Here is a 27,680-nt window from a genome sequence, read left to right on the forward strand (position 1 = left end):
CTTGAGGCTCAGTCATAGAAGAATCTTAGACCTCTTTAAGCTTTATAAGCTAGAAACCTTGTAAAAGTTGGTACTGTCATTGTTGCCAACCCCAAATTTGGCTGAGGAAGTCATAAAATGAACAGACAAGCATCAGTGAGATTAAAGAAAGAGAGTGCTCAGTCTCAATGGTATCTAAGGACAGTTGCTTGTTGCGAAACATGTTCAAAATGTAGAGACTGAAACACATGAAATGAGCACATGTAAGAGTAAAAACTAAACCACAGTTCTACCGCAATGTTACAGATGTACTCCACTTTGAGAGATGATTAACATTTAACTGTGGTGGACTGGTATTTAATTCAAATACATAAAACACTAACACTGTAATTCAAATACATGAAAGCTAATCTCAATTTATTAACATTGAGCCATAGCTACAAAAACTACAAAACAAAACACTGCCGTTCTAGCTAGATGCTACTGTCAATAAAGAGACGATCACTGAGGTCTAGCGCAGGAACTAGAGCTTAGTTCTAAAGTGTAAATACTAACAGTGCACAGCACTACATGTCTGCAACCCCAGCTACTCGGGAGGGTAAGGCCAGCCTGGGCTGCACAGCGAGACCCTGCTTAAAATGAACAACATTACAAGGCTGGAAATGTAGCTGGGTGGCCAAGTACCTCTTCAGCATGTAAGGCTCTGTCTCCTACACACTCTGCTAAGAAAGTTTATCTTTCTACCGTTCCTGCAAAATCTCCTTAACTAACCTACAGGTTCTTGGCGGAGGGTGTAAACACACTAGCAGGTGTCACTGGGTGCTGCTGCTGTGAACTCTAAATGAAAGAGGGTGTTGTAAAGTGCTTCAAGGGAGCACAACGGGGGAACTCATCCACAGCTCTCTTGCTGCTGTCCTCAGATGCTAGGGATATGGGCACACCACTACCTCAGAAGGAAAGGAAATTCTACACCAAGCAAGGGGGTGGGACAGAAGAGGTAATAAATATGCAACCATGACATTAAATGTTTATGCAAACTATTAAACTAACCGAGGTAGTGGCTGAAATGGAGATGCACAGCCCTCTGGAAGGAACTGAACTGGTGACAGGCAATGCAGAGTTGAAGCGGATCTGTTAGTCTTCCACTACATATGCCATCAAAAGTGTGGTACTCTCAGGTTTGTTTTAAATGCATTCAAATGAGTACTAAGAAACACAATCTAATGTTTTTACTATTTTTACAAATATAGGTAGTGGATTTAAATCAGAATCTGCCACAGTTATCAGGAACCACAGCCTTCTAGGTAGAAATTCAGACAACAAATAAGAACTAAAGCAAGAGAACATAATTAGGTTAGGGCATGCACACACCGCAAATCAATTTGGGAAATTTAGTTTTGACAGCTTCAGGCAGGTAGAGACCACTAAGGAGAAAGCGGCATCGAGTGCACAGGCTGCACATCCAATGGGTTCTTGCCCGAGTCTCCAAAACAGAACCCAGTGTACACAAACACCAGCTGCCCACAGCTCCTGCGGCAGAGGCTGCTCCTCATGGGGTTAGTGGAGACTACTGCTGAGCAGTGACTTTTGTAGCATCTTTCCAACCTACTGCAGTTCTATGTAGTTCAAGGCTCGCCTCGCTCCCAGCATTCTGTGTCACCAGTCAGAACCAGCCAGACAAGCGTAGACAAAAGCCTCAACATGGAGCTTACTCCCACACTATCTCAAGCTGGTAGTAACTAGTTGGCTATCTTCTGGTCCTCCCAGAAATTAAATTCTTGCTAGTCACTGCCTTTTCTTTTTCAACTAAGTATAACTGTGCTAGCATGATCCCCACTATTCTAAGCATCTCTGCCTGGGCAATCTGCAAGCACTGTCTTTCCAACGCTTAGAAGAACTGATGAGTACACCTTTGAACACTGTACAAGTCAGGGCTTTGGTCTGCTCACTGCTGTGTAACTAGCACCACTACCTCATTTTGCACATTTTAATAACCTCCCCCAAAATCCTGTTCTAAGTCATCACACCCAATTCTGACCCCACAAGCTATGGAGACCATTCATTAGCTTTCTGTTTCTACAGACCTGCCTATTGTAGCATTTTTCATAGATGAAATCATCTGTCTATTCTAACATTATGTTTAGGAGTTATCTGTACTGTAACATGGATCAGCATTTCTTTCTACAATAAAAATTTTAAGATACGGGTATGCACAACTAATTTGCCTTTTATGAATACTTGGAACTACATGCTTTGATATAAGAGTATTTTCATATGTACAGCTGTAGAGCGATTATACTGTGCATTGTGTAAATGTATTGCTTGTCAATAAAAAAAAACCTACGGCCTATAGGAAAGGACAATATAAAGTGGGGCATCAGGAAGGCAGAAGGAATTCTGGGAAAGTGCCAGGCTCAGGAAGATTCTCCCAGGACATGAAGGAGGGTAGACGCATTGAACCTGAGCAGAGGTAACCGGCCATATTGTTTTTAACAGTACAAAGATTAGAATAAACTGGGCCCAGTGGCGCATGCCTGTAATCCCAGTACCCTGGGAAGGAGAGGCAGGTGGATCTCTGTGAGTCTGAGGCCAGCCTGGTCTAAAAAGCAAGTCCAAGACAGCTAGGGCTACATGGAGAAACCCTGTCTTGAAAAACCAAAAGGAAAACAAAACAAAACAAAACAATAAACAACAAAACAAAACAAAAAAAACACAGATTCTACTTGATGCTACCTTATAGGAATGTCATACAATAGAGTATATATTTCATTTTGTAGAGTTTGGAGAATTAAGATTGTACACATGTTGATACATCATAATATTTGATACTTATGCAGAATTCCAATGGACTTCTTCCTTCAATTCTGAAAAAGATAATTCTGAGATTACACACTTGTTAGAAATGGTAGAGGGGCCTTTGTAGACTGGGGCTGACAGTGCTTCAACATGTATATCCATTGGAATGCAGCAGTTTTTTGGACATGGCAAAGAAAATATTATAGATCTAACTTACAATCTTATAGGACAATCTAACAGAACTTTGAAGAAGATGCCCATAGAACAGAAGATGGATAAAGAATCTCCCAGGGTTAAATTAAATGGTACTTCATTGACTTACTTTTTCTTTTTTTTTCCCCAAAGTAAATGAGACAGTAGTACAACTGTTAAAAAAAAAAAAAAATTGAAAAGATTTTTAAAAGGACTGCTGAATTAGATCAGTCTACAAAGGTCCTAATTCCAGAATGGAAGATTCCAGAATGGAATGCTATGTTGGGGAAGAGATTTTACACTTGTTCCAAAAGGAAAAGAAAAGCTGTGTCTTCCATTCAAATTGTTAGAAATGGAGATTTGACAGGGTGAGACCCAATGAAGATCTTGGCTGAAGACAGAAGAAAGAAATCAGAGACCAACAAGGCAGATAACGTATATGATCCCTCTATATGGGAACAGCTCTGACACTGGCTGAGACATGCACATCTATGCACAGTTAAGAAATCTTGTTGGCTACAGAGTCCTCATGACTTATTAGTTCATGCTATCCTTTCATATGGCACAAATGGAGACTTATATTGCAGTTTGGTTAGGCAGTCCAACCGGCTTATAGAGACGGATGTCTTTCACCTGCTCAAAGAGCAGAGAGTCATCTTTAACTGCGCTGTGCACATCGCACACCCCATACATGTGTAATCACAGAACTGTGCACTGCTTGTGAGAGTTTAAATGGTTACAGAACAAAAGGACCAGACAACAATGGAATGGAGGAGGCTTTAACATGATTCATCCCGAGATGCTGAGATACTGAGAAGTATTTATTCCCTCGTCCTGCTTGATCCTGCCTCAGTTGCTTTTCATCAAAACTTGCTTCCAGGGCAACTTCAAAGCAGCTCGCTCACTTGGTCCAGCTTTGTGACTGTTCCAGTCGGGGCTTCATTTAAGCTTACATTTTCACAGCATATTGAGCCTGGACAAGCAAATGTTACCCCTAGCTTTCTCAAGATTTAACCATCTTCCCAATTTTCTCGCACTCCTGAAAATGAACACTGTCCAATACCAGCAGGAGTAAATTTGTAGACAATGACACTCCATTTCTAAAAGGCAGGGTGGGTAGGTTTTGGTCTTTTGGTGGGTTATGGATGTTTGTTGTCATTTAGGGGGTTGGTTGCAAGTTGTTAATGGTCTTGCTCAGGGAGGAAACTAGGTCTAGGAGGGCAGACTCAAGAACTTTTCTCCTTTCTCTATTCTTTTTTTTCTTATATAGGGAGGAAACGGGTTGAAAAAGGCGGGGGAAGCACAGAAATAATATATAGGAATAATAGGGATGAAAGGATAGATCATGGAATCTACTTTTAAATAAGACAAAGATTCTACATTGGCATAGATTGTTGTATATTGGTATAAAAATTAAGGTTATTTTTGTTATAACATACTGTATTTTTATGTTTCTACTCCTGTATAAAGTATTGGACCTACACAACTCATTTAAAAATGCAATGTTTAGTTCCAATCTTTTTAAAAGCTGCTATTAAAAACTGTTTAGGATTGTTTAAAAATGCAAGTAAATAGCCGATCAAACTCACGGTCATGTCAGATACTAGTTTAGTTTATCACAGAAATATGCTTCCTAGGTTCAATAGATAGTAAATAGCTGGAAACAAGCAACAGGTGTCTAGTCCCATGTGCTACTGACGGATGGTCTTCAAAAACCTCCCAGACCTACAGAAAATGGCATTTCAAGATGCTATATTAATTCAAGGCTTTTTTTTTTTTTTTTTTTTTAATGAGCTATGTCAGCTCCTGGCAGCACCCCCAACTGACTTAGAAGATGAAGAACGCTGAAGAATCTCCTCATGGAGCTGCCACTGGGGAGTGGGTGGGGAGGAAATGCCCTCACTGCCACTGCTGACAGCGCACTGTCCAAAATGGCTATCCACGGATGCGGAAGCTGGCCGCCGCTCTGCCAAGACAAAGTAAGCGTCCCTCAGAATCCCCGCTTCCCAAATAAGCTCTGCCAGACACACTGGGCCAGAAAGCTGAAGCTGATGCTCCAACATTACAAAGGGATTTTAGGGACTGTCCAGGCGACCAAATATTCTCTGTCAATTCTACAGTATTGGAAGCTGCTTGCTCTGCACTTTCTGCATACCCAGGTAATACTTATTCCTTCTCAAGTCTCTGATGGGGTTGAAGACTACACAGTTACAGTCTAATTTAAGCTTACGTTGTTCAGGATTTAAGAAGATGATTTTAGGTTGGTTATGCAAAAGTTAGGACAGACCACAGTGTTCTACATAAGTGAGGTTCAAGACCTGACTAACTGCTATCCAGTGTGGTCCAAGGTTAGGATCCCACATACATCTTGTCCCAATAATCCCAGCTCATGCCAACTCTACTTGAAGACAGAGACACTGTCTGCCTGTACTGCACTTGGTTGGCATAGTACTTGATCACCACTAGAATCTCAGAATTATTCATCAACTAAGTATCAAGCACTGATTACCAAGTCATCCATCTAGCACTAAATCCATACTGTAAAAACACAAACAATACGTATGAGTAAGGTATTATCTTACTATTATCAGCGAAAGCACATAAAAAGTCCTTTCCAACGCCGACTCCCTGCCCCAGGAAAGGGTAACACTGTCCTACAGACGCCACTAGAGCACACTGCACAACATCTGCCTCAAAACCCTCAACAGGCAGAAGAAGGAAACAGCTTCAACAGGGAATTCATGAGGAGTTCCTGATGCCAACCAAATGCTGAGCCAACTCCTTTCTTCAACCCATGCACAGCTAACAAGAGTCAGACATGGTTTACGTTCTAACAGATCACCTTCCTGGGCGGGCACTGAAACCCTAAGCATCAGCACATATAATCATTCAAGTTTAGTTGGGTAAAACGAACATTCTATCCATTCTTCAAGGCGACAAACTAGATAATTTCTTGCATTTTTAAAGTTTGTCAATACAGACCGCCATATAACCCTTTGTCTTGCTTAAGACATCCCACAACACATGATTGTGATCACTAGTGTTAACTGGTCCAACTAATGTTTGGAGAACTCTCCAGCTATTGTTCAAGTTCAGTATGTACAACAACTGGGAACTTTCTGGTCAAGAAGAATGTTGAGAATCTTATTAGGGAAAAATAACGTTGGATACAGCACACAGAGCCCAGTGTAAGTGTTTTGCCTGTGATATGAAGACACACTAATGGACACGGAGTTTGATTCCAGGGTGTTCCCAACCAGAGAGAGCATGCACTGTAACAAGATGGGGGATAGATGGCTACTCCCAACAGGAACTAAGGAAGAGGTAAAAGGAAAACTATCTGCACAAAGAAATACTATCCTATAATAAAGATGCTCAGCTGTGTTTTCCTCTTTAGTTATCTTATTTCAAAGAGCTAATAGATACTGTTTATCCCAACTTTTGAAAGCAAAGGTCTACATACCTAACAAAATTCAGACTAGAAAAGCATAAAAACTGTCATTCGATCTAATTTCAATATACAGATATAACAGAAAATTTCTCAAATTCCAAACTCTTAGCAAATTATAATTTGCTAATTATAATACAGAGACCATCTTCAGAATTCAAGAGGCAGAACAGATTCTGGAATGCTAAATGCTATGGAGAAGTATGACACCTAGCAAAATATGGGTAAAACCACGCAGTTTAAGATTAATCTTCAATTTGTAAAAGCTTTTCCATTTAACTTAAAATAAAAAACCCCACACAACCAACAGAAAAATAATCCACAAAGAAAAATTTCTAGGATTTCCTGAGAGAGGGAGGGTGAGAGAGGGAGGGGGAAAGGGAGAGAGAGGGAGGGAGGGGAGGAGAGTGTGTGTGTGTAAGAAGAGTGGGGGGACAGAGGGTGGGAGGGGGTGGGTAAGGAAGGTGGGTGGGTGAGAGGGCTGTTACACAGGTGGAAGCCGGAGGCTGATGTCTAGTGTCCTCCTCAATTGCTCTCCACCTCCTGTTTTACAGCAGGGTCTTTCACTGAACCTGAGGCTCACCTGCCCTGACACATGCTGCTGCTCCTGGCTTTTTACCTGAGTGCCGGGCTCTTCCTGTACAAAACACCTGTACAGGTCTTCCGTACCAAACGCCACACTCATGAAACCACTTTTTCCAAGCCCCAAGACAACAACAAAACAATTCAACTAAATTCTATCCTTGCTCCCCCTGACTCTTGAGACAGGACAGGGTCTTACCAAGCAGCCCTCGCTGTTCTGGAACTAGCTCAGTAGACCAGCCTGTCCTTGAGCACACCTTCCTCTGCTACCCATGCTAGAACTGAAGGTGTGAGACGCCACAGCTGACTACTGTTTCCTTCTTAACTTACTTTAAAACAAGCAAAACACCTCTCTCCTATGTACCACTAGTGTCACATGTCACTGTAACTTCTCAGAGAAGCACACATTGTACACACATGAACATGTCTATAAATCTTGCTGTTGACTTTCTCATTCCTTAAACAAGAGCTTTCTGTGGGCAAAGACGAAATACAGTGTAGTAAGGTAAAGAGAGAAAACATCAACTCATGCTGGCACCTACTTCATAGGTAAAAATCTTTACCTTCTACAAAATTACGATGACAATAGCCATACCTTCAAAGACATCTGTCATTTTGCAGATATGGGCAAATGTGGCCCCAGTTGCCCAGGTATACACCACATCCATCAGGTGAGGCTTGAATGAACTTAGGTAAGTTTCTTCATCAATCTCCAGTTTTGCTTCTGCTGAAACTTTTGCAATCCTTTTAGCACATTCCTTTTAAGAATTAAGGACAGAATTAAAATTCTTTACTGAGTATCTCCCATATCACGTTTTTTTTTTCTAGATTTCCAAAGCAGGATTCTACAAAATCACTTTTCTTTTAGGAGAGATACAGCTATCTAGCATTGTCTCTGTGAGCTGCATACCCTGCTTCTAAGCAGGCCCAGGACTCTGCTGACAAGTAATCGCACAGTCAGGCTTTCCCAGGGTGTCAGTGACAACAGTGCTGGGTGTGCCCAGGGGATGCCAACATCTGTGCCAGGTAGACATTTACTACAAGTCCTACAACTCATTACACTTACAACAGCATCTAACTAAGCTCTGTTTTTAGAAGTCATGTAACTCCATGAGACTGTCTTGATGGAGAAACAAGGGCTAAAGATGACACAGCACTGAGAGCTCGCAGCTCCTCCAGAGAATCTGAGTGGGGTTTCCAGAACCCAGATCAGGTAGTTCCCATCCACCTTAACTCCAGCTGCACGGGATCCAACGCTCCCTTCTGGCTTCTGTGACAACCAGCACTCACAGCCACACAACTTGTACCTTTCACATACATATAATTAGAAAATAATAAAAACATGTATTTAAAATTTCTTTTTAAAAAAGAAAGCCAATAACTACTGAGAACTAAATGTCATTTTTAATACTGAGGAAGATGGTGGCTGGACAGATGCCTCAGTGGTTAAGGCCACTGACTGTTCTTCTAGAGGACCCGGGAGCAACTTCTAGTACAAAGAAGCACAGTGACTAAAACCATCTGCAGCTGCCAGTCCAGAAGCCCACTCTCTTGTGTGACACTCTCTTCCAGCCTCCGTGGGCACTGAAAAGATGTGGTGTAGACAAGCACACAGGCAAAACACCTGTGCATCTAAGATAAACATAAACAACATCTTAAAAAAATAAAAAAAAAAGATTACCATGGCTAACACTGAGTAAGAAAATAATCAACAGACTGCCAGTCAGTCAGTTGGCATTACTTAGTTTCAAATCTACACTTACAAAGCACATATAATTTGTTAAAATAATGAAGGTAGATGCTTAGTTACTAAGCTGAATATCAAGAAAGCTAGTACAACAAAATCCAATGACAAAACTGGCACCAAATGTATTTCCTCTGTGCAGTGCCGCAGTGCCGCGATTAACCTGTGAGCGGGGGAATCTTTCCTAATGGTTAGCTTACCTGCATTTGTCGCAGTGGTCCAGCTAACTGCTCTGTTAACTTGGGCATCTCACTAGACTATAATAAAGAAAAAGAAAATGAAATATGAAAACTCAAGCTTAAAGTACTATTTGCCATACAGCATTTAGAACTTATAATCAAATTCAGTTTTCATACATAAAATCACCATTCCTCTCATCATTAATTATCTCATTCCAGAGAAAAATACACCATTAACTTTGCAAAGTGTGCTGACCAATTTCTGTGAGTATAAATGGAACCTAGGAAAAAAGCAAATACTGTGAACAGTATAACTACCATCAATAGTTTAGTTATGAAAGTTTAGCTTCTAGGAAAGTTGGGAGAAAGTTACATTGTAAGGTGATTATTTAAAATACTGCTCCAATCTTGTATTTCTAGTTGTTTACTCAAATATATGATAGTTCAAAGTTTAATTGGACTTAATACTTTTTTTTGTTCTTGCTACATAGCTAAGGCTGACCTTGAACCCCAAGATTCACCTGCCTCTACTTCTTGAGTGCTGGGATCAAAAGCATATACCACATGCATGGTTGACTTTCAATACTTTTTTTTTTTTAAAGATTTATTTATTAATACAGAGTTCTGTCTGCATGTATGCTGTATGCCAGCAGAGGGCACTAGATCTCATTCTAGATGGTTGTAACCACCATGTGGTTGCTGGGAATTGAACTCAGGACCTTTGGAAGAGCAGCCAGTGCTCTTAACTTCTGAGCCATCTCTCCAGCCCGACTTTCAATACTTTTAATACTGGTTTTCTCAGCAGTAAAATTTGTTAATTTCTAACTTACGTAACAGATTTTAAGTCTATCATTATAACCAGTTAAATAAAATTAGGCAAGCTATTTGAATTCTGTGTTGTGTTCTTTCTCTGTTAAACAGAGAAAATATGTCAGGATTAAAAAAAAATCACATCACCGTAAGAATAGCATGTACAGGGCTGTTAGGATTTAAAATAGCCATGTGTGTATGTACATGTCTATCTGTAAGTGTGTGTGTGTGTCTGTGTCTGTGGTGGGCAGAGATGCAGAGGCTAGAAGATGCCTTTGTCCTCATTTTCCTGCCTTGTTAGCAATAGGGTCTTCGTCAATGTGTTAGCTAGGCTAGCTATCCTGCAAGTTTCCTGAGACTCTTCTGCTGCCCCACCCATTTTCTACCAGTGCTAGGAATTCACACACTCGCACTACTGGGTCTGGCTGATATTTTAAAAGGCAACTACAGATTAGTTGCAATTAGCGTCTGCATTAGCATACAGGACTTAGTTTCGATTTGGTGGATGGTATGTAAACATGTAAGAAATCATGATCCAGGTTCTCTATTACTCCTGTGAGAACAGAAAAGCTTGTCAGCATGACTGGTAGACAGGGAAGCTCTACAGAAGGAACGGTACGGAAGCTACTGACAGAGCAGCCATTCATGAGCATGTTACTAGTCACCACTCTCTTCTGGCTGCCACAGGTAGTAGAAGGCACTGGTCCTGAGCAGAGCAGAAGTTGTAATCTCTGAATGTGTGCATTTGTTCCTTCACTTTCATTTAGGCATCAAATCAAATTTCACACCAGGGAGGCTGAAACAGCAGGTATTTCTACCCAGTTCTTCAACTTCCTCTTTCACCACACAGAAGCCACGAGAGCAAGTTTCTGCAGCATCTCCAGTGTTTAGATCCATGCACTGCAAACACAGGTGCTTAATATAATTTTGTGGAGGGGCTGGAGACATGGCTCAGAGGTTAAGAGCACTTGGCTGTTCTTCCAAAGGTCCTGAGTTCAGTTCCCAGCAACCACATGGTGGCTCACAACCATCTATATTGAGATCTAATGCCCTCTACTGGTGTGCAGACACACATGCAAACAGAATATAAATAACAAATAAATATTTAAAAAAAATAAAGTTTTATGGATACCCGATCTTCATATTTGAAAATTTATGTAATTTTCAAAATACTTTTAATGTTACAGAAAAAATAGAGTAGTTAGTTTTAGGAACATTTTAAAATGTAAGTCAGTGTGTTAGCACACTTCATCTAGAACGTCAAAGAATTTTACTATAGTTATTTTTTTTTGGCTTAACTGTGTGGCATAGAAACATGGAACAAGTCTTACAATTAATGAGGATACATTACACTATTTAATCAAAACTATACAATGTGCGAACAAATAAAGCACAGATTATTAACTCAACTCACATTCTCTTGAAACACAAAGCAGCTTAACAGTGCGGTTGCCTGCTCTGCAGAAAGGTCATTGAAGAGCCCGTTAAACATCATTTCTGTTAGGAGGAGCTCGTCAGCACTAAAAGAGAATACAAAGACCTATCTTTAACAGGTAGTTATTAACGAAATGTACTATTTAATCATGAAGAAAAACAAACAGGAAAAACCAAAGATTTGTAAAGGAAATGATAGACCTTTCTATTTGTGGATATGTAAATAGCATATGTTAAAACAGACACTTTATGATATCCCAAATGCACATATTCATTCAAGTAACCACTTCTTAACTCTTATTTTGTTGGCCCAAAGAACTCTTTTATATTTAACTCCTTGAGAATCTCATGTTTTGGTCACAGCCACTTATCTTCCCTAACCATCACAGTTCCTTCCCTCCCTAGAAATACATTGTATACTTATTTTGTTTTATGAAGCAGGGTCTCAAAACTCAATGGCCCAAGCAAATCTCAAGCTCCTAGGCATCCTCCTGCTTCAGCTTCCTGAATGCTGGAATAAGAGGCTCAAGGTACCATGCCCTGCCTTTATTTGCCATTCTCTTAATATGGCTAATTTCACCATTATCCCTATATAGGAAGTTTTTTGTGTTATCTTCTATATTGTGTAATAATTACAAACTAACTTTCTTAGCTACATTTTTCTTTGTTATAGTAAGTAGAAAATAAAAATTCCCAATTTTCTGTAAAAAGGAAGCCAAAAGACAGAGTATAAAAGTGGTAGTCTAAATTTCCATAATCAGGTTCTATAAGTTACACACTATCATACAAAGGATTTATTAGAGCCATATAATAATTAGAACATTTACTCATACCAAGGAGATAAAATATTTTGTATTTTTAAGAGTTTATTCATGAAAGAATAAAGATGGAAACCACTAATCTTTATCACTGTAACTTCAAAATAAGTGAAAAACTAAATTTGGGTCTATAAGGTAAACTAGGACTTAAGCTGAGCAAAAGTGGACAACAGAAATGAGGCAAGACCACTTGAGCAAGCAGCCAAACACCACATATCAGTGATCTAAAAAAAGTTCAGATAGATGGCTGTACATGGAAAGTTCCAGGCCTACTGGCAAACTGGAGAAATACACAGCAAGTTTCAGAAGGCCTTGGAAAAGTGAGCAGAACACACTGCAGAATGTGGGGTAATGGGTACCCAAGTAAAGGAGACGGCATCTGTGAGAAGAGTCTAGAGAGGGAAGTAAAAGAACAGACGAAAGTCTGGAATTTATTATAAACAAACAGGCAATCATTGAAAAACTTATCAAACTGATATTCAAGAGCTGTATTTTTTTTAAATATGGAATGCTTCATTAATTTGCATGTCATCCTGGTGCAGGGGCTATGCTGACATTCTCTATACTGTCCCAATTTTAGTATATGTGCTGCTGAAGTGAGCATGGAGAAAAACATTGATAGCAGTGTACAGAACTTGGTCTCAAGACCAAGTGAACAATTAAAAGAGGGCAGTGCAATTATCTAGGTAGGAAAAAGTAAGAAAGCACAGGAGTCAGGGGCAAGGGTTAGAAAGACACAGAGGAAAAAGAAAGATGGGATCCTAGACTGACTCAAAGCTTTTATAAAATTTGAAGGAAATTAATGTACTTTGATACATTATAAAATTAAGAATATTAACTTTATCCTGATATATTTTCTATTTATAGAAATAACAGTTAATATTCTTTACTCCAAGATGAAATCATGCTGCATATTTAATTCATCATTCAACTCTAAGTAATACACAAGGAGAAAAGTACTTCTTTAACAGTAACTGCAGTATATGAATCATTATTTACATGTGGTGAATACTTTTAACTAGAGTAGGAAAGCTGAGCCATATTACAGGTTGAAGAAATAGAATCAAATCTAATTCAAAAGATTTCATCTGGCTTGCCAACCAACTAAACGCACAATTTGTGTACTTAAAAAATTCTGGATTCCGAGTGTCTCTGGTTGAGAATCTAGCACTATGCCATCTAACAAGGAGCTGGCACTGAACAGTCCCTGCTCCTGATGACCACAAATTGTCTTCTTACTACAGCCGCCTCTGTAGACTGTTGAGCCTCTGTGTTGAGTTCTTACACAGACAACAGCATGAATAAACCTGTGCCAGAAATGCCCCAAACCAAACCATTTCCTTAATCCGCGATTCTCTGCTAAGGACATTTTAAACAGTTTTAAAACTATCTTATATGTCAACTGACAATGATGGCCACCACTGCATGGATAAGAGTCACTGTGAGGAAGAATGCTGTTCATGGGGGCCAAGCTTATGACTTTCAAATGGGGGACAAAGTCAGGCTAGCTTCTAAAGCAGGAAACGTCATGATGAAAAAAGGAGAGATTGAAAAATTGTTTTCTATATTATGTTCTACAATTGCACTATCCATATAGGATGCCCCCGTATGACAACTTGGATTAAAACAACATACAATTTTAAAAATCAGTCTCCTAGTGCCGAGTCACCATTTCCAGTGCTAAATCATCACACATGGCTGAATGACCACCACACAAAACAGTAAAGGTACAAAACATTTTGATCATAGAAGACAGTTCTATGGGACAGCTGCGTTTTTCCCCACCAAGAGATGGAATTTAGCTGTTTTCTATTTGAATCTAGGGGCATTTGTGACTCCAATGTAATCAAAGGATTGTGATAGAAGTACTGCTGTGGACTCTCTAAGCTAGGTTACCAAACATCATCAGGAAACAACTTCCATCTCACTCTAGAGTCCTAAGCCTCCATGTGAGTAGGGCCTCCATTCTAAGTTGGTTATGCTACGAAGATGCCCCAACTGGCTCACATAGACAGGGAAAAGGGGAAAGAGAAGGGGAGAACCTGGTGGGTAAAAGAGCCATCTATTTGAATACTACTCACTTTCTGGAGTCTGCTAGTGCTTTTGTTTTTTTCACTTAATGACTATCTCATGGGGGGAATGGGAGAGTGGCAGGAATCCTGAGAGAGAAGCACGTGAGCAAACCATTCCTGAATTGCTGACTCACAAACATGGCTGTCCTTTAGTGTCAGTGAGATATAGTCCTAGGATACCAAGGAAACCAACATGCTCGAGTGTTTAAGAGCCTTACAATAGGCTCAATAAACCTTTACACGTCTGTTACAGTCCTCTCTGCATTACTTAGCATCTAGGACTATAAATGCTACTTGAACAACTGTACCGTACTGTGCAGAGGGAAATGACCAGGAAAAAGAGCTAAACATATGTTGTACGTACGAGTTTACTTTTCTCAACATAGTTTTCTATCTATAAGTGAGCTCAATCTGTGGATCAAAAATAGAGCTGACTCTATTTCCAAGTTTAAACTGCAGCCCATAATATGCCACTGTAGTACGTTATACTTATCCCCAAACTTGAATAAAACGTGCTCTTCTTTATATATATTAATTATGGTCATCAGAGTTAAGTGTCAAGGCAAAAAAAAATGTTTGAAAGTAAACACGATATATAAACTAAAATATAATACAAATTATATAGAAAGAACCTCAATGCACACACCCACACAAAAAATGTGCTCCACAGAAAATATAGCAGAAGACTACCTAAAAATGCCTATGTTAATTACTGGGATCCATGAGTTTTCTAATTTCTCAACCTCATGGTCCATACTGTATTTCAAACAGAAGCCTGATAAAACCTTCATATTTAACACAGCTGTTTCCTAACAAACGTCATGCGTGTTAACTATACAATACTAAACAGTCTCTACAGAAGGACATTTTACCTGCTTATTTCACAAGCCACACGTCCTTTCATCTCTATGACATCAGAAGACGTAGCAAAACCTAGCCGTCTTAGAACGCGCTTACGACATTTGAGCTCATCCATTTGCAGTACAGTTCTTGCTTTCTTCAGTTCTCTCTTTGCAGACTTAATATCTACTGCAATCTAGAGCATATAAAAGTAAAGACAGTTTAATAATAAACTGAATCGTGTAATGTGGAAAAAACAACACCAAATCACACAGAAGAAGTTTACTAAGGGCAACTTATCCATATCCTTCTTCATTAAAACCTGGAGACAGTTGAATGCGTGTGTGCTGTAGGACTCAGAAGCAATTACAGGAGGAGAAAGATGTACCTGAAAAGTTCTCAAACATTAGCTAAATGTCAAAGTGAAAAACACAGAATGCTCTTGTTAAAAAATAGCTATTATTTAATACACAGAAATGAACAACTAAAATAAAGTGTTTAAGTTAATAAATTAGGTTTAAGTGAATAAATTTTAAAATCAGTCAGTAAATGTCATATATTTTAATAACTGTGGCAAGAGAATGGTTCTACAAAAATAAGAAAGCAATCATATTTTGAAATGAAGAATTTAAATTCAGAAAACAAAAACCTAAAAAAAAAAAAAATGGAGTTTGGTGGCTGGAGAGATGGCTAAGCAGCGAAGAGCACTGTTCTTCCAAAGGTCCTGAGTCCAATTCCCAGCAACCACATGGAGGCCCAGAGCCATCTATACTAGGATCTTTTGCCCACCTCTGGGACAGGAATACATGCAGATAGAGCAATCATATAGAATAAATATTTTTTTTTTAAAATGGAGTTTAAAACTCTAAAGCTTTGTATGCTATTAAATATTAAGGTACAATGAAGGAGAAATGATAATGGTGATGAGCAATTATGGTTATTCAGGTTACTGGTGAGCCTGATTCCACCGAGTTCTATCATTCCCCGCCACTGCAGTGAGGGTGGGGTGGAGCTCAGGAGCACAGCACCGGCCTAGTGTGCACAAGCAAGGTCTTGAGTCCAATCCCCAGCATCAGATAGTAATGTTAAGAATTGAAATTTTAAAGCAACTCCAAAAGGTAGTAACAATATCGAATCTGAATTTTACGACTGACAAAACTGAGACACAAGATTTCTAAGTAAAGTGATTAAGGTCATAGGGCTCCTGAGTAACCTCAAGTTTAATTCAGCAATTGGTAAGAATCCACTGCTATGAAGTGATGGACTGTCATAATACTGATTTCTATGCTAGATAGCTATATGGGAAATAGCACAACTATCAGGCCTGTCAGAAGAAAAGAATGTTCTAGGATTTCTTGGACTGAGATGCCTAAATAGAAAGAGCCAAACACTGAGGCAAAAACCACAAGAGACATAAAGCTTAAATTAGAAAAAAAGCCCAGTATGTAAGACAGTTTTGTAGCATAACAATGAATGACATTGTGAAATAGACCTATTATCAATCCCACTGTCCTTCCTCCATGCATCCACTAACAGTATTACACATGTGAACTACCCTAGCCTCTGTCACACTCTGCTGCCCTACATTTCTGTGCAGATCCTCACTTGCTAGCATCAGCTGACAGGCTCCAGCACTTGCAGTTTATTTACAAGATGGCTAGACATTCCGTTCTCAGAAGCTAGAAACCCTACTATAAAAACTGTTTCTGGGAGCTGGGAAGTTGGCGTGGCACTAAGGACTTGCTCCTGCAGAAGACCCATGTTTGGTTCCTTGCACACTCACTCGTGGAGGTTCACAACTAGCTATTAGTCCTATTCCAGGGATCCAACAGCGCCCTCTTCCGGCCTGCTCCAGAATCATGTATATATGTGGTATATACATACACAGGTAAAACTTATAAACATTAAATAAAAATAAATAAATCTTGAAAAAGTGTGGTTCTGCCATACCTGTGCTTTTTTTTCACAAAGTGTATACACTGTTTCCAAATTTGGATCATTGTGAAGTGGATGCGAATACATTCGATGCTCAAAAGCCTCTACTTTTTGAATGACTTTTTTCAGTCCTTGATCTTGAATGCCCATATCATCAATGGGATCTAACAAAGGAACACCATCAGGAAAACGCTTCTGAACTTCCTGAAAAAAAAAAAAAATACACAAAACTCATAAGATCACTTCAAAACACTATTTCCTTTTATCTTTGTTTTTTCTATATCTATGGCCATAAAAAGGACTTTACAGTTTTCCCACTGAAACTGGAAAGCAATTTCCCATGGCATTTGTTTTTGAAATTTCCATTTTGGGGGAAGTGAGGCAGGATAAAAAAGGGTCTTACTTTGCTGTATAGGTTAGATTCAAACATACCATCCTCTTTCTTCAGCCTCCTAAGTTCAGAATTACAGATATACACTACCACAGCCTGCAAATTCCTTTTCAGTTGTTATGTTACAACTTAATACCAACAGGATACATTATAATCCACTAATACATCTAGCATTGTATAGTAAACGCATTAGTTCTGGGTATGCATGATTCACTGGTAAAACTACTATTGTATATTTAGGTTGCTGTACTATCTTGCCACCTTATGTTACTGTACTTCATATCATTTTTGTGGAAAAATCAATTTTCAAATGACTTGGGGGTGTGGTTTATCTCTAGCCAGGGCACTACTGAGTCAGAAATCAAACTTTTAAAAAGACTCCCTTTGCTAACTTCTGTTACATGATTACGCGATAAGATCATGAATTCAGTGGTGGGAGGCTCACTATGGGCTGCTCATCCGACTGGACAGAAGAAGTCAGTATGGGGCACTCTAAAGGTCAGGCAGAGTCTGAACACTCAGGACCTACCGGGCATGCCCCGGGCCCTGGGCTCCACCTACGCATGGCACAGTGGCACAGATTAGCAGAGTGTGGTGGCGTGCACTTGTAGTCCTACCCACTTGGAACGTGTAAGCACAGAGATTACTTGGGCCTAGGAGTCTAAGACCAACCTCAACAGCACACTGAGGCCTTAGCTCAGAAAAAGAAGCACAAAGGGAGTAAAAACCTGCTTTCTCTGCTCCTCCCTGTTTCAGTCCCTGAGACTGGACAGTGAGGGTCGGAGTGAATGAATTTGCCATATTTTAAGCCTTTAACTCTGCTACAACTGGGGCCCTTCAGCTCTGGCAAAGTGGGCACTGCTGCTATCAATGACCTTTAATTGGCCTCAACTACAAGGTCTACATGGGAACTTGTGATCCTCAGGAAGGTCATCTCCATCTTCCAGGAGCAATATTCTGATTACTCAAAATGCTAGTGCAGGTATGTTGTGGACTCTGCTAGGGTCCTCACAATCATAGTGTAGGCCGGGACCTACTTGAAGGGTGGAACGAAAAGGGTTGTTATTATCTCTGCCTCTCCTGCTGATGCCCACAAGAATGACAGCTCATTTGTCAGCAATGCCTCCTGTACAACTGCTTAGAGGCCCCTGACCAAGGTCATGACACCTTTGGCACTCTGGAAGAACTCATGACCATAATCCATGCCATTTCTGTCCTTCTGGAGACTGTGGATGGCCCCTCTGGAATGTTGTGTAGCTGCCCAGTACATTATCACTGCACCCACTCCAGTTGCCAAGGCTGGGGAAAGGCCATCCCAGAACTGAGTAGGAAGCTCCTAAGAATGGCTTTCTGTGTTCCTGCCTGCAATGTGTCCACTGTGGATCTGACATGCCACCAGGAGAAAGCTGTTAAATATGATGACATCAAGAAGGTGGTGAAGCAGGCACTGAAGGGGCATTCTGGGTAAACTACAGATGGATTGCAATGAGATGATGAAAATAAAGCACTTTAAAGAGAAGGTACATGAGGACCAGGTTGTCTGCTGCAACTTCAATAGTGATGCCCACTCTTCCACCACTGATGATGGGGGTGGCATTGTTCTCAATGCCAACTTTGTAAAGCTTATTTCCTTACATGACAACAAATACAGCTACAGCAACAGTGGTGGACCTCAAGGCCTACATGGCCTCCAAGGAGTAAGAAGGCCTAGACCACCCACCCCAGCAAGAACAGCGAAGAAGAGAAAACCTTTTTAGTTGCTGAGGAGTCTCTTGCCCTGCTAAGCTCCCAACTGAGCAACTCTCCTCAGAAGAGGAGCTTAGGGAGCCCTGCTTTCTTGAATATCATCAATAAAGTTCACTGCACAACCCCCTCCCCAACAAGGAATAAAAACCAAAACTGTAAAGTATTCAAATTACCAGCTATTTACCAGAGGTTTGTTCTGTTCAAAGGAGAAGGTATGTCATGACAAAGTCATGTAATTTTATTATGAACCTGACCAATCCTTATACATTAAGAACTCGAAGTACAGGTCAAAGTATAACGAGGGAAAGGTACTAATGCCCCCTCCCCCCTTAGGCAAGGGTTTCTCTGTGTAGCTCTGGCTGTCCACAAACTCAGAGATCCAACCCCTTAGTACAGAGATTAAAGGGGTATTCCACCACTGCAGGCTAAATTTTGAGCTCTGAAGTTTAAAAATGTACAGTAAGAAGCAAAAGAAGACTCTTTAGTCCTCAAGTGAAGGGGTTCTCCGAGCAGGCTCATCTGCCCCTCTTCCTGTCTTTTCAATAGGTAACAATAAGACCAAGAGGAACCATGGTCTATCTGATGTGGACACGCAAACCTGAGACTATGTGAAGCTCCCACAGAAGCTTAGGTCAGAGACTGGAGTATGGACTCTATCAGGATGTTTCAGCAAGTTAAATCAAACCTGGTAGCTGGCAATTTACCTCAATAAAAAATTGACTCCAATTTAAAGTTTAAACAAAAAAGTACAAGCTGACTTATTTCTGAAGAACAAGGTTAGTCATTTTCCCCCAGATAAGTATAGTTTTACACTAACTGAAAAACAATCAAGTATATTTCTGTTCAGTTATGGTATTATTTTGAATGATTAAAAAAGTCATTGGAACACTCTTGTACTTCACTTCCAAGATTTATTTGCTAACAGACTGGTTCATTTGTGTATTAGGAGTATTTTCTTAGAACAATACTTACATTTCCATAAATTTTTTTAAAAAATTCTCAGGAGAAGCACTAATTTTAAGAAGTCTACGGACCACAACCTAAAAGTTTGTACTCTAAGGGCTAGAGAGATGGAGTAAGAACATTTGTTACTGAGGACCCAGGTCCAATTCTTAGCAGCCATACGGTGGCTCACAACCATCCATCTCTCCAGATGATCTAATCCCTCCTCTGACTGCCACAGGCGCCAGGCATGTTTGCATACATACAGAAAAAATACTCAGACTGATAAATATATCTTTTAACAGATTCCTATTCTAAAATAAAACCAGTTTCCTCAAATTCTAAAGAGTATTCTCTGTATAGTATGGTATAGTAAATGTTACTCAACTTTTCATTTATTTCTACCATTAAATTAAATTTTTGAAGTTATACTTTTCCTACTGACAATAAAGCATCTTGAAAAATATCCTATTTATCACAGCACAACAAAGATTAACGGTGCAGTTCCATGAGCCTCCCGTCAGTTATAAACACAGTTGCTGTGCTCAGAGCACATCTACATGTAGATCTGCCGTGACTCATTTTAGAAGAAAACTCATTATGTGTTTATAGTTTTTCTAAAATATATTTAAAGGCATTTCAGTCATCTCTAGATAATTCCTACTTATACAAGATTTCTATTTAGGTTCTAAAGTAACATGCATACCTGTATGGATTTTAAAACGCTCTGTCTGTTGTCCAAGGGTCGAAGGTCTTTGGGGATGTAAAGTCTAACTGTGCTGATAGCAGACAGGAGATGCACCAAGACTGGAACAACCTACAAAATGATGGTTATATGAGACTACAATTAAATTCCACATTTCCAAAACTTGTATCCATCAAAGGAAGCAGCACATGTCACAGGCATAAATAGTCCTTGTGGATCAACTACTTACCACTGAAGCCTAAATCTTAGTAGAGACTAGGAAGTAAAAACTACTGCAGATCTTAAGAGTCACACAGACGGTACATTAAGTGGAAGACCCTCTCTGCGAAGTCCAGCTTATTCATTCAAGTTTGTGTTCTCATTACTTGGCACTTTGTAGACACATAGGTATTAAAGCATTGCAGATGAATGCCCCTATGTGGAGGGTTAGAGAGCCCAGGAAGGACCATGCAAGTTACAGATGGACTGGAATGAGATGACGAAAATAAAGCGCTTTAAGGAGAAGGTAATGCATTCTCTTAGCTGCCATCTTCCAGAACACACACCTGAAAACTACCCCATGCATTCTCAAGGTTAAGTATGCCTTCCCTCACCATCAAGGATGCCATTCTGCTTCTTTGACTGCTATCACCTAGAAAGCCTAAATCCACTTACAGTGAGGTCAACCATTTCCTAGGCTCAAATTTGTCACAGCATTTAGTTTTCCGAAGCCACTTTTACAATTACTGAAAAAAACCTTATTGTCATACTGACAAGGAAGTAAAAAGGACATGAATAAAGTACCTGCCTTATTCAGCAGAAATGGTGTGACAGCTTGGTACACATTTGAGATTGAAGATCACCTGTGTTTGAAGTCTACAGCCTTCAGCTAGCTATAGGACCCTGAACAAGTTACCTGACTTTTCCTCATCATAAAAATAACATCTACCTCATTAAATTATTAACTTTGGAAAAAGGGACTCTTAAGAATGAAGAAATAGGAAGTTTTGGGACAGAGGGATGTCGCACTGTACACATGGTTCAGTGAACTGCTTTTGCAGAGAAGTCTCACCAGGTGTCTCACAACCTCTTGTAACTCCAGCTCCAGAGATACAACACCCTCTTCTATCTTCTGCAGGTAACTGCACTGGTGCACACAAACATACAAGTACAGTGTACACACAATTAAAAATAATTCTAAAGCAAACAAAAAACCAGGGAGTGCTCTAAATAAGGGGTCAAAGGCACTAAAATTAAAGAAGTGCCATGTGTGCAAGCCTGAACCTGAGCTCTGTTCCCAGCACCCATGTGAACGCTGGCACAGAGGCTTGCAGTACCTGTACTGGAGAGGAGAGGCAGAAGAGCCCCTGGCCTTTCTACAGCAGTGAGCGCTAGGTTCAGTGAGAGACTGTCTCAATACGGTAGTGACTCATTGTGTCTATTGCACTCATTTCATCTGCATACACACACATTGCACACAGGCACGAGCGCTAAGTGTGCACACGCACACCCTTTACTGCCTGCTTTCACTAACTCTGCGGAACAGAGTTAAACTCAAGTTACACAGACATACACAGGCCAATACCTTAACTATGTGCCTTACTTTGGATAGATTCTATGACAAAGAGCAAATTTAAGACTTTCCCCTTCTATTTGTCAGCCAGAGAAGCCCTTTCATCCAGGGAAGGTAACTAAAAGTATTCACAGCCATCATGTCCTTACCCTGACTCTACATTCCCACTCACTTCAGCATCCTTCCACACCAGTACAGCATAAACTGAAATAAATGGAATTTTCAAATCACTATTAGGAGAGGAAAGAGCCTCAGTTTGCACAAGGTTTAATAAAGGCTTCCCTGAAGAGGCTTTCTACTGAATTAAACCAAAGGTCCACACATCTTCTGGTACCAAATAAGAGGCCGGCTTAGTAAAACTAGAGCCTTTAAACAATGAAAGACAGCAATTAAAATGCTAGTATCAATAAAGGGGGTCCACATAGAGTGCTGTCTTGGAAATAAGCCGGCGCCTAGTAACGAACAGAGCCATGATTTCCTGCAACAAGAGAAATGGAGAGTCTGGAGAAGAGTGCCACACTTCTGCTACTTGAGCGGCAGCAGCTCCTAAGGTCCTTTACACACAGTGAATGTGCACCGAAGTAGGAGGTCTAGGTTTTTTGCAGTTTGGTCATCAGTAGGTACAGTAATTGTTGGAGGAAAGGATAAAAGTGTTTTTTGATGGCAGAATTTTACTGTGTTCTCCAGTAATCAGAGATCAAAAGGTAGACAGTAATCAGAATTATAGAGATAAATCATTTTAAAACATTTAATATTAAATTGTCTTTAAACATTGCAAATTCCACATTTTTTTTTATTTTATTTTTCTTTTTATTTACATTTTGTTAACTCTGTATCCCAGCTGTATCCCACTCCCTCATTCCCTCCCCAATCCCACCCTTCTTCCCTCATCTCCTCCCTGCCCTTTTCCAAGTCCACTGATAGGGGAGAACCGAGGATCCTCCCCTTTCATCTGACCCTGTTTTATCAGGTATCTTCAGGAATGGCTGCAATGTCCTCCTCTGTGGCCTAACAGCAAATTCCACATTCTGAAATGATTTACTGATCCAAAGAAAGAGTCACAGATTTTACTTTTTAAAAATCAAGCTTACTATAACAAGTATTTCCAAAAAACCTAGTCAGTACACTGTATTACCTAAAAAAAGAAAATTCTAGCACTGTATACACTTGGAATCTCTGCAATAAGGTTTTACTGGTAGTAATTTTACTTATAGCAATATAAAAACAGAAGACATTCAAGTAGTACAAGAGATGTATGCAGCTCAGTGTAGAACACTTGCTTAGCATGCACCAAGCAGAGATCCTGAGAGCAAGCCCAGTGCTGAGAGAAAAAACAAACTGCACACAAATAAATATTTCATATGGTAAGACGAATGTTCTTTATGCTAATTTTTCTCTTTCTTATTATTCTTCAAATGCCTTACATTTAATTGAAAGCGTATCTAAACTAGCAACTTTAAAAAAGCTTATATAATACATTTTTGCCACCTCAAAACTTCAACCACTATTTCCATGGGAATAAATTAGCATGAATGAATTAAAACTGCAACATCATTCACTCACAAATAATAATAAAAAATCTTCCTCATCCAGGTAGGACTCAAATCTGTGTGAAATTATTCAGTTCTATTTGTTGTTGTTTCCCTTGTTGAAATTTGATAAAAACTAAACAGCTCTTACAGTCTGACAGTTGAGAGGATTTCACAATGTTAAAATGACTTGAACCTTCTGATTTAGAAAGCATGGCCATATGTTCATTATGACCACATTAAAGTGATGGTAATGAAAAGATCTGAAGATGAAACGTGAAGCACACACCTGCATCTCTCCCTTCTCGTCAGGCTTTGCTGGCTTGGCTGCCTCTGTAGCTGAATTTTTCAAGCTTTCCTTGCTACAGCGCAGGAGCACTTCCACCACATACAAGGGATCCAGTTCACCAGAAGTAGGCTACAAAAGCAGGATAGAGTGAAGTGCATTAACTCTGTGGACATAGGGCTTATTTTATCAAAATTTATGTGACTGCATGGAGAGGAATTTTAATCCAGCAACATGGTTGCTCTGACATGGGATCACATCCAAAGAGTTTCTAGGTCTTTATGATCCAGCCAGAATGAAGACATACTCTGGATTACGGTATGATCTTGCTGGAATATAGACACGCCCTTAGTGCATACTTCTAACCCCTAACAATGAAGGTAAGGTTAGTTTCTAGAAGGAAGTAGCCATGTTTCAAAGTGACGTCTAATGGAGGGGCAGACAAGTGATGAATCAAACATTTGACAGAATGAGTGGGAGACAGGATGCACAAAACTCTAAGGCCAGCACAGAAAAGAGAGGCTAGTTAAGAGCAGCAGGGAGAAAAAAACAGATTTTTTTTTTTTTTTTTTTAACCAAGACAGTTTTACAAAGATAGGCTGCAGAGAGAACAAGCTAGACACAGGTGAAGACAGAAAAAGCCAGAGAATAAGAAGGAGCCAGATTAAAACATGTTGCCAGAATTAGTTTGGGGCCAGGCAGAGCAATTCAGTCAGAAGCCAAGAGAAGCCAATTTGAATCAGTCAGCTTGGAGAGGAGTTTGAACCAGAACAGCTAGGTTGAACCAGCCAACCAGAGTTTAGAAAGGACGAGGAAGGCTTGGGAACAGCTCTCATGTCATCCTCTCATCTGAAGAAATAAAAACAACATCTTACAACTGCACATGAAGCTAAGTAAATATTTACTTCATAAAAGGTTGTCCCCATATCCTTCAGAGAGGTCTAGCTGATGGCAAAGCACAAGTGCTTACTCTTATTATCACCTGTGACATCAAAAACCACTTTCAAGTTTCTAATGAGTAATGTGTAATAAAATTATACCAAAATTAGAAAAGCAGTTAACATCAATAATATCATAAAATAAATCTATTTCTATCCCTATTTAGCCAACATACAAAACAGTCTTTAATGCTCAGTACATATACAAGACCGTGTGCCTTCATATCACTTGATAATGTATTTTGTTTCTTTTATATTCTCTTAAATAAGATCACTTTAACATCCTCAGATCTAATCACATTCTGACTATTTGGTTTTATGCTGTTTTTGAGGCAAGGTCTTGCTATATCGTTTAGGCTGGCCTTGAACTATTTATTCACCCAAAATGATGGGCTTAATTAAGATTTTTTTCATACAATATGTTTTGTTTATTTTCTTTCCCCTCTCCTAACTCCTCTCAGATTCTACCCACCTCCCTACCATCTAACTTCATGTTCATTCTTTCTCTCTCACAAAACAAAACAAAACAAAACAAAACTTAAAACAAATCCAATAAAACAAAATTGACTAAAGGAAAAAGTCACAAAAACCTTGGAGTGGTTTTGTGTTGGCCAACTACTCCTGGGCATGGGGCCTGCCTTAGAGTGTGGGTGATGTAGCTAGTGTCACTCCACTGGAGAAAACTGCTTTCTTTCCCAGCAGGCATCATTTCCAGTGCTAGCCTTTAATGCCTGACAATCCTCCTGCCTTCCAAGGACTAAGGTTACTGCAATAAGCTGCTACATGTTGTTTAATCACATTATCTGTGAACCTGTTGTTAGAAAATCCCCATATCTCTTCAAGGGCAACAGCTTACCTTAACATTTGACTTTTTTGAGAAATTTACTACCACTCCCCAGCCAAAATCATCTCCTTCATTTTTCACCTGAAAATAAAACAAGCAAACAAAAATAGTATTTATATGCAAAATGCAATCGTAGCCTTCTATATCTACATTATTGGCTAATAAGACTTAAATTTTCCTAACACATTTAAAAGATCACAAAGTAGTAATTAATTTTACAGTAAAACAAAAGCAAAACATAAACACTGAACACTAGATTTCATCAGTTCCCAGAACTGCCACAATGGCAATCTCTCAACTGGAAAACAAATGATAAACAGAACACTATTTTTTTTTTAACAGAACACTATTTGTTCCGAGGATATTAAGTACTTTATATCTAATGATTTCAGACTTAAGGGTTGACTAAAATTTCCTAAATTGGGACAATGTGAAATAGGTGAAATGATGGATCACCTCCTGTAGCAGGAAACATTTTTCCAATGTAAATAAGCATTTAATCAAAATATTTTAAGATATTGTAATATACAAATATTTTATACAGAAACTACGGCATACCTTTACCAAACGACCTGGTTGCAGAAATGGTAAGCAATATTTCGGTTTATGAATATATTCTTCAATCTCTTTTCCCAGCTTGGCAAGTTGCTGTCTAATCTTGTAGTAGATGACCACATTTTCTTCATTGGGAATTACTATTTTATTATACTGCTCTTCTGAGTTCTTTACCTCTATAAATAAAGCATATGTCACAATGCTACCTACCATCAAAACTAGTACACACCTCACATAAATTATACCCAAGACTATTTTTCAACTATGATTCTACAGAACAAATTACTGAAATGATATGAGAAGGAATGTGTCTCATCTACCTTTATTAAGTGTCACTTTCTTTGTCTTCCTATAGTCATTATCCTCTGTGCTAACCTATTACTTATGATTCTATTCCCTACTCTAGTCTTAAGCTCCCTTCCTAAGGCATTCCATTTTGCTTTCAAGCCAGAGTTAACTATTTTTGTTAATCACAGAAAATTTGTCACCATTATATAGTTCTAGAACTTTGCATAAACAAACATTTATAGTTGAGCTATTTGTCCATGGTGCTGTTACAAATGTTCAGCCTTTGTTTGAACATGTTTTTTAACTCAGACATGAGTGGAGATGTTGAGTCATGTGGTAATGCTCCAATAAACCCAAGGAACTTTTTAACAGTTTTCTACATAACACACCATACCGTTTTGTTTACTTTTGCTTTAAAAAAAAAAAGTAATGATCCAATGAGTGTGTGAAGTGCTTCTGAACTGTATTTCTCAGCAATGATATTCAGCATCCTATGCACTTTTTGAGCATTTGTATATGTTTTGCCATTAATTTACTCATTTCGAAGAACTGGGGAATGATCTCAGGACCTTGTCCATGCTAGAAAAGCACTCAATCATTAAGCCACATCCCTTACCCATTTGTCCATTTTTAAACTGAATTGTCTTTGGTTGAGTCCTAAGAGCTCATTCCAGATCTAGATTTTTTCTTTTTTTTTTTTACCGGTTCCACATGGGAGGTTTATTAGGGGAAAGGAAAGGGTAGGAAGGGAGAAGGAAAGGGGGAAGGGGTCACAGAGGGCGTCTCTGGACAAGGCAGGAGAGAAAGAGAGAGGAGGAGCTTTGAGTTCTCTTATAAGGTGACCCAAAGCATGGGCAGGTGGTTCAAGGTGGGCCATAGGTGGCTTTACAGATGCCTGATATCCGGTTTGCCAGGTCCCTTGGGGCTGGCCGTAGAGACGCCTGCTTATGGATCCCAACAGTGACATAGGTCTCGAATCCTAGCATTCTGAAGATGGAAGCAAGAGGGTCAGGTATTCAAGGTCATCCTCCTCCGCTCTATGTAAGACCTTTTAGTCATATCTTAGATCTGGTT

At 39.5% G+C, this 27,680-nt stretch overlaps 1 protein-coding gene and 1 non-coding gene across 2 annotated transcripts in view; both read right to left on the reverse strand.

Moving 5' to 3' along the window:
* Mtrex (Mtr4 exosome RNA helicase) overlaps positions 1-27,680 on the reverse strand; it is a 64,849-nt gene that overhangs the window by 4,627 nt on the left and 32,542 nt on the right. Inside the window, exons 17-25 of the mRNA XM_060385723.1 lie at positions 26,322-26,494; positions 25,776-25,844; positions 23,985-24,113; positions 20,615-20,725; positions 16,845-17,033; positions 14,927-15,090; positions 11,145-11,250; positions 8,942-8,998; positions 7,593-7,755 (exon numbers count right to left, since the gene is read on the reverse strand). Coding sequence (XP_060241706.1) covers positions 7,593-7,755; positions 8,942-8,998; positions 11,145-11,250; positions 14,927-15,090; positions 16,845-17,033; positions 20,615-20,725; positions 23,985-24,113; positions 25,776-25,844; positions 26,322-26,494 — 1,161 coding nt within the window. The remainder of the gene's footprint in view (positions 1-7,592; positions 7,756-8,941; positions 8,999-11,144; positions 11,251-14,926; positions 15,091-16,844; positions 17,034-20,614; positions 20,726-23,984; positions 24,114-25,775; positions 25,845-26,321; positions 26,495-27,680) is intronic.
* On the reverse strand, positions 12,480-12,586 carry LOC132655048 (U6 spliceosomal RNA). Its single transcript, XR_009592630.1, has one exon. It is a non-coding gene; the product is annotated as a U6 spliceosomal RNA (small nuclear RNA).

Source organism: Meriones unguiculatus, chromosome 6, assembly GCF_030254825.1.
Source record: "Meriones unguiculatus strain TT.TT164.6M chromosome 6, Bangor_MerUng_6.1, whole genome shotgun sequence".
Taxonomy (NCBI): domain Eukaryota; kingdom Metazoa; phylum Chordata; class Mammalia; order Rodentia; family Muridae; genus Meriones; species Meriones unguiculatus.